Source organism: Papaver somniferum, chromosome 1 (genome assembly GCF_003573695.1).
Source record: "Papaver somniferum cultivar HN1 chromosome 1, ASM357369v1, whole genome shotgun sequence".
In the NCBI taxonomy this organism is placed as follows: domain Eukaryota; kingdom Viridiplantae; phylum Streptophyta; class Magnoliopsida; order Ranunculales; family Papaveraceae; genus Papaver; species Papaver somniferum.
In genome coordinates this window covers 130,921,731-130,930,549 of record NC_039358.1, presented here as the reverse complement: position 1 = coordinate 130,930,549, position 8,819 = coordinate 130,921,731, and the positions used below count along the sequence as shown (strand labels likewise).

General features: G+C 37.3%; 1 protein-coding gene across 3 annotated transcripts; it reads left to right on the top strand.

Annotated features, from left to right (window-relative positions):
* Positions 1-600: 600 nt before the first annotated feature.
* Positions 601-7,388, top strand: LOC113300726 (ribosomal RNA small subunit methyltransferase F-like). 3 transcript variants are annotated; one of them, XR_003335911.1, is made up of 11 exons: positions 601-780; positions 899-1,046; positions 1,173-1,263; positions 2,090-2,292; positions 2,388-2,633; positions 2,710-2,904; positions 4,845-4,983; positions 5,489-5,556; positions 5,682-5,743; positions 6,004-6,133; positions 6,776-7,388. XR_003335911.1 is itself a non-coding variant. In XM_026549861.1 (11 exons), the coding sequence occupies exons 1-10, from the start codon at positions 656-658 to the stop codon at positions 6,127-6,129; spliced, it is 1,386 nt and encodes a 461-aa protein (XP_026405646.1). In that variant the 5' UTR covers positions 601-655; the 3' UTR covers positions 6,130-6,133; positions 6,776-7,388. The 3 variants fall into 3 exon arrangements, 1 of the variants encoding a protein (XP_026405646.1); XR_003335909.1 differs by having other exon boundaries at positions 5,996-6,133; XM_026549861.1 differs by having other exon boundaries at positions 2,090-2,265; positions 4,845-4,985; positions 5,996-6,133.
* The last annotated feature ends 1,431 nt before the right edge of the window (positions 7,389-8,819 follow it).

Sequence of the window (8,819 nt, the reverse complement as noted above, 5' to 3'; positions counted from 1 at the left end):
GGTGTGAGTTGAAACGAAATTGAAATTAAGCATTTATAGAGGGGGAAAATGGTAGCCGTTGGATGAAGATCTGATAAGCGATGATCAGATCTACGAGCGATAGCTTGACTAGCGTTGGTGCTTTAAAGACCAGCGAGCGTTATTATGACCATCGAGCGGTGGACACTCTATCGCTCGCGGGAAACTCCATCGTGTATGCCTATATGTTATTCCTGACATATAGGCATATGAGTTTGGCAGTCTGTCATATGCATAGGAATAGGCCTAACCCTTACTCCCTCCGTACCTATATTATATAGGCGGAATTTTGAATTTTCTTTGTACCACTAGATAGGCGGAGTCCTATTTTCAAGATGAATTTTTTCACCAATACCTTTATTTATTGTACATAGAAAATTGTGTTAGTAATAAGACAAAGGATAAAACAAGAAAAAACATAAAAAATGATGAAATCAAGATGATTTTCTTAATCTAAGAGAATTTGTCCCTATGCCTATATATGTGGTACGGAGGGAGTATTTTATACTTGTGGACGGGGCATAGAGGTAAAACACCAGTAGTGCCCCGTTACTCGGTCCCTTTGAATCAGTGCATGACCATTCAAATCCCCATTCGTCAGATTCTCTTCTTCTAGGGTTTGATCAACAACGTCGTCATGGAAGAAGAAATCGTTCCAACTCTTCCTTTGCCGGAAGCCTTTCTCAATTTCCTGAACGAAAATGGTTTAGATTCTTCAATCTATTCTTCTACAACTACAAATACCACTCCGCGTTATATCAGGTACCTCTCTAATTTCAACTCTCACTATCAGTAATAAACATAGAATCGATTCTTTCTTACAGAAGATAGAACTTCAATGGTTTTGTTTCCTACTTATCTTGTCTGTGATGTTTGAAAGAGTAAAACCAAGTGAAGGTGAAGCTCATATTCCAGAACTTGAAGCTGAAATCAATTGTAAACTTGATAAAGTTGATTGGTTGCCCAATTTCTATTCTATACCACCACATATTCAAATTGCTTCGACCAATTCTTATCGACAAGGAAATGTGAGTGATTGTACTAGTAGCTTCATGTTTTTGCTATTGATAATGTGTGTAAATGGCTGAATACTTCTTCGAAAATAACTATGTTTAGAATCACTATGTAGCTAACACTTTTGTTTGTTCATTCAGGTGTATGGAATGGATGCAGTATCTGGAGCTGCTGTTTTAGCTTTGAATGTTGTGCCGGGTGATCATGTGCTTGATCTTTGTGCTGCCCCAGGTTATTTGCTCACTTAGTACTGATTTATCATGTATGCATTCGTTATACAACAATAGTTATTGGCGTGGGATCCTCAAGGTGGTAATTCAAAAACAAGAGTGGTTTGCAAATTTGAACAGCCATTTCCTCTGTTCAGCAAGTTGGAAAAATCCAAGTTCCCTTTTTTTTTGTGGATGGAGAAATGCAAGAATGTAACATTTGGTTACTAAGCAATTTACGTGCATGCTGAAAATGTGCCATCCAGGCACACTCCCTTAATTTTCCAAATGCTACAAATAAGAGTCAAAAAATGGTATATATTATGTGAAGGGAAAACCTATATCTTTTGACCTCAGTCTCAAGAATAAATGTCTAAATGAGAAATGTAAGTTGTTCAATTCTGTTGCTGCAATTCCTACACCTTAAGAGATAATAAACGCATCTAAGGTCATGAATTCGGGATATATGTAGAGTCAGCCCTGTGCCCTTAAGCACAGAAAAAGCAGAATGGAGGAATCTAATAACTAACGTGAAAATTGGGAATAGAGCCTGAAGAAAACTAAGCTGTTGTGATTCAAAATGAAAACTCTGTTTGAACGTTGATGTTAGCATCTTTTTTTGAGCTAAAAAGAATGTCAATCTGGGGTCTCTAACCCATAATAATACAGGAAAAAGGGGAAAAACTCATGATGTGGTTGGTTGATCCTTATATAAGGTTTCTATGCAAATATTTGCAACCGCAATACTGTTTTTCTATGGAAAAACCTTTGTTATAGTTTCCAATATGCTTGACATTTATGTATGTGCTTCCAAGCATGTTACTTATCATATTTCTCTTTTGTTTCAGGTGCTAAGTTATGTATGCTCGCAGATCTTCTTGGTTCCAGTGGTTCCTTAACCGGTGTTGACATTGCAAAACATCGTTTAGCAGCCTGTCGCACAATGCTACAGAAATATTCACTGAGTGATCATTGTCGTCTCTTTGTTGCTGATGGGACATCATTTTCTCTCGTTCCATTGAGGGTTAGTGAATCTGGGAACAAGTCTTTGGTAATTCGACATTGAAACTTCCAAAATCTTGTTACCTTCATCAGATTGTTTTGTATAATCACTTCATGCATTTTAGGCATTTATGTTTTACACAGAAATCTACGGATACACTTTTGTGTGAGGATACAATGGATACATATAAAGAGTGGACGTCGAAGAGATCCTGGAAAGAAAGGAAAAGAGCTCAAAAAGAGAGGAATGGGATTACATCGCATTTAGCAGCCTGTCGCACAATGCTACAGAAATATTCACTGAGTGATCATTGTCGTCTCTTTGTTGCTGATGGGACATCATTTTCTCTCGTTCCATTGAGGGTTAGTGAATCTGGGAACAAGTCTTTGGTAATTCGACATTGAAACTTCCAAAATCTTGTTACCTTCATCAGATTGTTTTGTATAATCACTTCATGCATTTTAGGCATTTATGTTTTACACAGAAATCTATGGATACACTTTTGTGTCGAATTACCAAAGATTAGTTCAGATAGTTCCAAAGTCTCATGAACCTGAACTAATCTTCTATGGTCGACAATCAGGAGTAGTTGGACTTAGTAAAAGGGAAATATTGCAAGCTGCGTCTGGCAACGATCTCTCAGACACTGGTTATGATAAGGTATACTGCTTTTGAACTCCTTACTGTAAACCGATTATAAATAGTTGCATTTGGGTAATTGTTTTAAGGGTAGTTTTATACTTTGCTTCCCAGATTTTGTCCAAACATAAGGTTTTAGTCTAACATTAGTCCAGCTAGGTGTTTAGTACCTGGACCAAACATTGACCCCTAGTTGACTTCGTTGTATTTTAACACTTTGTTGATACTTAAATATAACAAAATGAAAAAAAAAAGTATGAGATATGGGAGAGAAAAAGAAAAAGACAATCAAACTTCTTTCTAGTTAAAACTCTTCTTACAATGCTATTAGCAAAATTCTTTCCCAGTTGGACCTGTTTATATAATTCGATCAGCAAAACTAGTATAATGTAAGATAGGCTCAAAGCTCACATTCATTAAGCGAACAAACACCAAGACTAAGCACATTAGTACTAACCTAACTCTCGTTTTGGACTCTTCCATGTGTACAACATTAACATACACCAATAATAAGTCTTTTTTTACATCAGAATCTAAAGAACTGAATAAGCATTTGAAGGGCACGGCACAATTAAGGAAATGTATTCTTTTAGGGTTTGACATTGCAACAAAGTATCAATATTCAAGCCCCAAATACAAAGATATTGTCGACGAGATTAAATTTAAAACTTAAAAACCCTGAAATACCTGTAGAAAGTAAGCTGGAGGAGGAGGAGAATAGGATCTTGATGACGAGTGGTTGTCGTTGAAGGTATATTGGTGATTGCCTTTCTTTCTAAAAAAAATAAAAAATGTCCTAAACGAAGGCGTTTGGTCCAGGTACTAAACTCCTAGCTGGACTAATGTTAGACTAAACCATACTCCTAGCTGGACTAATGTTAGACTAAACCATATGTTTGGACGAGACTTGGATACCAAAGAACAAATGAAGTAACCTTCTTTTAGGTGGGAATGTTCAGTTTCACTCTACCTTTAGTTTTGAGCTATGTGAACTCCTATTCTGTATTTTATGGATACATGTAGAATGTATGGAAGTATTCACAAAACACTACTCATCTAAATACCCGGTTTTGCATGTTGATCAAATTTATAATCAATCTTCACATTATGATCAAAAACAACAATGACCAGAGAGCAATAACATTTAGTATAGTTCACTGAGAAAACAGGTCTAGCGGATTGAATCAGGACACTATGGATGGAAACTTTGAAGCAACGAGTTATTTGTGAGGGTAATAGGGGGAGTGACTGGTTAGAGCGCCAAATAGATATCATTTGTTTCCTCTGTTTTTCTCATTATAGTAATGCAGCCTAGACGCGAAGTATCTGGAACAATAGGGTCTGCGTTATGTCTTGCAACTTGCTTCCCTTTGTGTGTACTAGGTAGATGGGAAAGGGCACGAAGTTACCTACCAAATGTGGGTGGAGAAAGGGTCATAAAGATGTTTACCAAATCTGGGTCCATGATGTTACCCTAATTGACTCTCAGTGAAGAGTTCTTACGGTAAGATATCAAGACTCAGGAACAGTCTCTAGAGATGCAGCTCAAATGGGCTATTACTAGTGGTTATCCTGGTGCTATTCCTGGACAGAAATTGGACGCTTTTTCCTATAAAACTACTTCCCAAGTATCATGCCATGAGGCCGATACCACTGGTATAGTGGTATTACTTCTGCTTGTGCGTGTCAAATGGGTAGTTGTTTATTACTTTTTTGGTAGATAAACAGTAAATGGAAGCCATAAGAGTCACACACCACAAAGATAAGTCCGCTTAGGCCTTTTTATCTACACATTGCCTGTTTAAAGAGAGGGAACTTCTTTATCTTCTGTAAGTTAATACTGTATTTGATCAGTTAAGTTTGAGCTTAGTCCTTCATCTGTTTCATCCAGTTGGTCTCTATAATAGACAGACTTCTGTAATTTTATTAATTATTTGATGAATGATCGGAAACTGTGTCAGGTTCTGGTGGATGCAGAGTGTACTCATGATGGATCAATTAAGCACATTCAGAAGTTTGATCAGTGGGGTTGGAAAACTCTTCAACATGGAGTGCTAGATGCGGAAAGAACTGACACCTTGGCTAATCTTCACGCAACTAGTGCATCTCTATAATAACCTTAACACTTATTCTTTCAAAAGATGTTATTAGGTTTATTTTAATCGCAAGTTTCGTTTTTTTTGTTTCTTCTAGACGTTGAAATTCGTTTTTCTTGCTTATGCCCGAAACCTGTCTTAGTTTTTCAAAATCACTATTTAAAAGAGCATGCAGCCCTGCTACACACTAAGACACCATATAAGCTGGCAGTGAATTGTCTTACTTATATTCTCAAAGCATTTTTATTAAAATGGCGAAGCTCCATTTACAAAAAATTTCAATTAACCATATTTAGAGGTTGCAGCATTGTCTCCTTGAGTTGTGAAAGTTTCTATGGTTCATCTTGCATTTCATATAATAGTTTTGCCAATTAGATCTAGAGTTATAAGAAAAGGTAGTATCATGTTATAAAAGCTTGAACATTGTTGGGTTCCTATATTACCAAGCTGATATTTGCTTCAAAATTTCTTTCACTAACATTGTTTCTGGTTTCTTTTCTACCACGCAGTTGCAACTTCTTATTAATGGTTTCAGATTATTAAAAGTTGGTGGCATGCTTGTTTACAGCACTTGCAGGTGCAGTCACTTTTCTTCTAGGGCACCTTTTACTAAATTGTGTTGCTTCTTCCTTTGTGGAAATTGATAGTAAATCTTATTACTTTTCTTAATTAACTCTCTACATGCACTCGTTCCTCGAGCAGTTTGACAGTGGCTCAAAATGAGGATATAGTGGAGCAATTTTTATCTGCTCATCCTTCTGCTGGTAAGTTGCGGTTACTTACACTACCAATTAAAACAAGAAAAAAAATTATTATCTCATTGCTAAGATCACATGGTGTCATTTCTCTTTGTTCTTCTTCATGAAGACACAACCCAACACATTTAACTGACACCTATGCAGTATGTCCCCCATGTTCCACCCAAATAACTCAGCTATTAATGTTAATTACTATTTCATTACTTTTATCAACTCCATGCTTACTACAATCTACACTAATGACCCTGGATCTATCAGAATTGCAGGAGATTGATGCTGCAAAGAACTGGTCATGTAAGAGCGGAAAGGTACCAAAGACCTTGCGGTTTGATCCTTTGACTTCCAACACCAGTGGACTTTTTGTTGCTAGTTTCACAAAATTGGGAGTGTAACTAGGTCAGTTCTTGTATATTCAGTCACTCAGCAGTGAAGTTGTTTAAATTAATACAATTGTTTTGGGTCGCTGGTCACTCATCCTTGAAGAAAATGGTCATCATTTATCTGCCAGATTACTTGGTTTTCACATGAGCGCAATGATTTTCTTAACCAACATCAATTTCTGATACATTTTTTGTTAATGATTTTTAAAGCTGTGGTCTTCGCATCAATCATAAAAAGTTGCACCATTCATGAAAATCTAACTAAACAAGTGATATGCTGATACTGGAGACCTTGTCTTCTTTGCTTTTCGACATTTATCTTACGGGTTACAAGATTTTTAAGTGTTATCTAAATAAAAACATTGCGTTCAGTCATGGATCTGACTTCTTTACTTTGAATTCTTCTATAGTTTTTTACTTTTTTTCATTGGTCGCCTGAGTGTCTTTCTCGGTGTGTTTCTTTGTTGTTCATGTCTTTTTTCAAATTATCATGTCTTCACTATCACCCAAAACCTGTTAGCAGCCGCCTGCTAAAAGATTGAATTATAGTATGTCATGTCTGCATGCTTTTGCCATGGCGAATAGCATTTTTTGTTTTTGAAATAACTGTAACCAACCTCTGATGATGCTTGATCAGATTTTTAATTCCTTTCTACAGATTCGGAAATTCTCTTATAAAAATCCAAGTTCCACTGCATTATATTGGCACCTGGTGATGAATGACTCAACACCATTCGAAATTAAACTAGAAGCGGTATTTGGTAATGCAGGAATGGTGAAAATTTGCCACTACTGTATAGACCAAGTAGAGGTGCCTTGATGGCAAGGGCTTCATGTTGATCCAACATGTCCTGGTTTGCGTACAATTACAGCAGAGCTTCTTGTTGCGCCACTGGAGGAAGAGGAGAAAGCCTCTGCATCCATTTTCACACTCACTGGTTCACAGAAATCCTGAATATTTAAGACGTCTCAAGTGATGATTGTCCAAGTACGTTCTAATCGGAGTCACCAGGTGTCTTAAGTGATGAAATCCTAGTCAGTGTCACCAGGTGTCAACTAAACATTTCCTTCTCAGTGCTACATTTGTGAGGTGAAGGTAACCTCCTACATTTGTGCCGGTCCTCTCAAGTTATGCATTTATCTTTCCTTTCGGTTAGGTTCTAATCAATTGGATAAGCCAGTACCTTTGCAGAACTTGGATTTTCTTGGTCGAAAATGTACCCTTGTTTTGGGGAAAGGTGATGCACTTAATAATAATTATTGTGGTCTAATTTGAGGATTCTTGTAGTTTGTGTACAAACATTAGGGATTGGGACAGGTAGCTGTTAGTAGAAAATACTTCAACCTAAGTAAAAAAGAAGGAAGAGAACTGATTCTTTATAATTATAAGTTTCAGCCGTTTCTGTTGATAGGAGTACTGAACTCCAAAATTAGGTACTCATTTACTCGTTTAGCTGACATCTTAACTGCTATGATGAATTCCATACCAAATATGAATCGCTGTCTCGTTTAAGGTACAACATAAACAGACAAATGAAGTTACAAGTGATGGACATTTGCGATTTTACTGGTAGTGTTTGTAATATCATTTGTATGTAAGTTTTTTTTTTTTATAAGAAAAAGAGTCTAGGCAACTATAAAGTTTGCCCACTCACGGTTGCATCTAGGATGATGCCTGTGCTGACTCGAGCGTCAGGTTCATCCCTCAAAAGGACATTAATGTTATTACAGTGATCCAAATCATAGGAGTTTGTAGGAATCTGTAAAGCATGCAAAATAGTAATTAAATTTGTTCCTCTCCAGGTAGAATCAGAGAAGAGGAGGGACTGTCTGGCCAATCTGGCCAGATTAGTGGCTGCTCTGTTCTGTTGAACTGTCACTTTGGATAGCTTCCCGAACACAAAATTAACTTGATGATTGTTGTGATAACTGTCTTGTTGTTTTGGACTTCCTCTTGTGAAACGTTGTTGTACTTCCTCCTGGTAATACTCTTGTATGCCTTGAATTGTTACTTCAGATTCAGCAGCGAAGTTGATGTGGGCTTGCTGCATGGTTTTTCCCCAGGTCAGTGCTAGTTGAGCTCCTCTGCTGGCTCGCTCTGTTCTGCTGATTCCATTGGAATAGTCTTTGAAGTTTCTGATGCCCACACATTTACCTGTGAAAGACATGCAATAAGAGAGTAGTTAGTATAAGATTGGGCATCACTAGTAGCTTGGTAAAGATCTGCAGGATCAATGTGTAGGCTAATAATGATTCCAAATTTATCAGAAGTGTGATTGTGAGGACTGTAGTTTCCAGAAGGAGAATTTGAGCTGTTTTTCCGATAGTATAGATTATTCAGGATGTGCCCTGGCTTATGGTGGATCCTGGTATGGCTACAGAGGTGTTGAGTAATATCCATAGCAGTAGCACACGCTGTTGGAGTGAGTTTTCTGAAAACCCAGTCGCATCTGGCTTTCCATATGAACCAACATGTAGTGGCAAATGTTTCATTCCAGCTAGCCATGTTGTTGTCAGCTTGGAACCAGTTGTTTAGCCAATCATGGAAATTATTGTACTGAGTGAAGAGATTATGGTTTTGGCCAAACAGTTTTCTCCAAACATCAGAAGCAGCAGGGCAGGAGAGAAGAACATGAGTTATATCTTCAGCACCATTTTTGCAATAAGTGCATAAAGGATCAATGTAACTCAAAATGCTAGCT

What these genes read in the sequence shown, in the direction of transcription:
- LOC113300726 (XM_026549861.1), top strand. Translation starts at nt 656, where the DNA reads ATGGAAGAAGAAATCGTTCCAACTCTTCCTTTGCCGGAAGCCTTTCTC. An exon ending in ACCACTCCGCGTTATATCAG is followed by an intron (nt 781 to 898) that starts GTACCTCTCTAA and finishes GATGTTTGAAAG; the next exon opens with AGTAAAACCAAGTGAAGGTG. An exon ending in CAGACACTGGTTATGATAAG is followed by an intron (nt 2,905 to 4,844) that starts GTATACTGCTTT and finishes AAACTGTGTCAG; the next exon opens with GTTCTGGTGGATGCAGAGTG.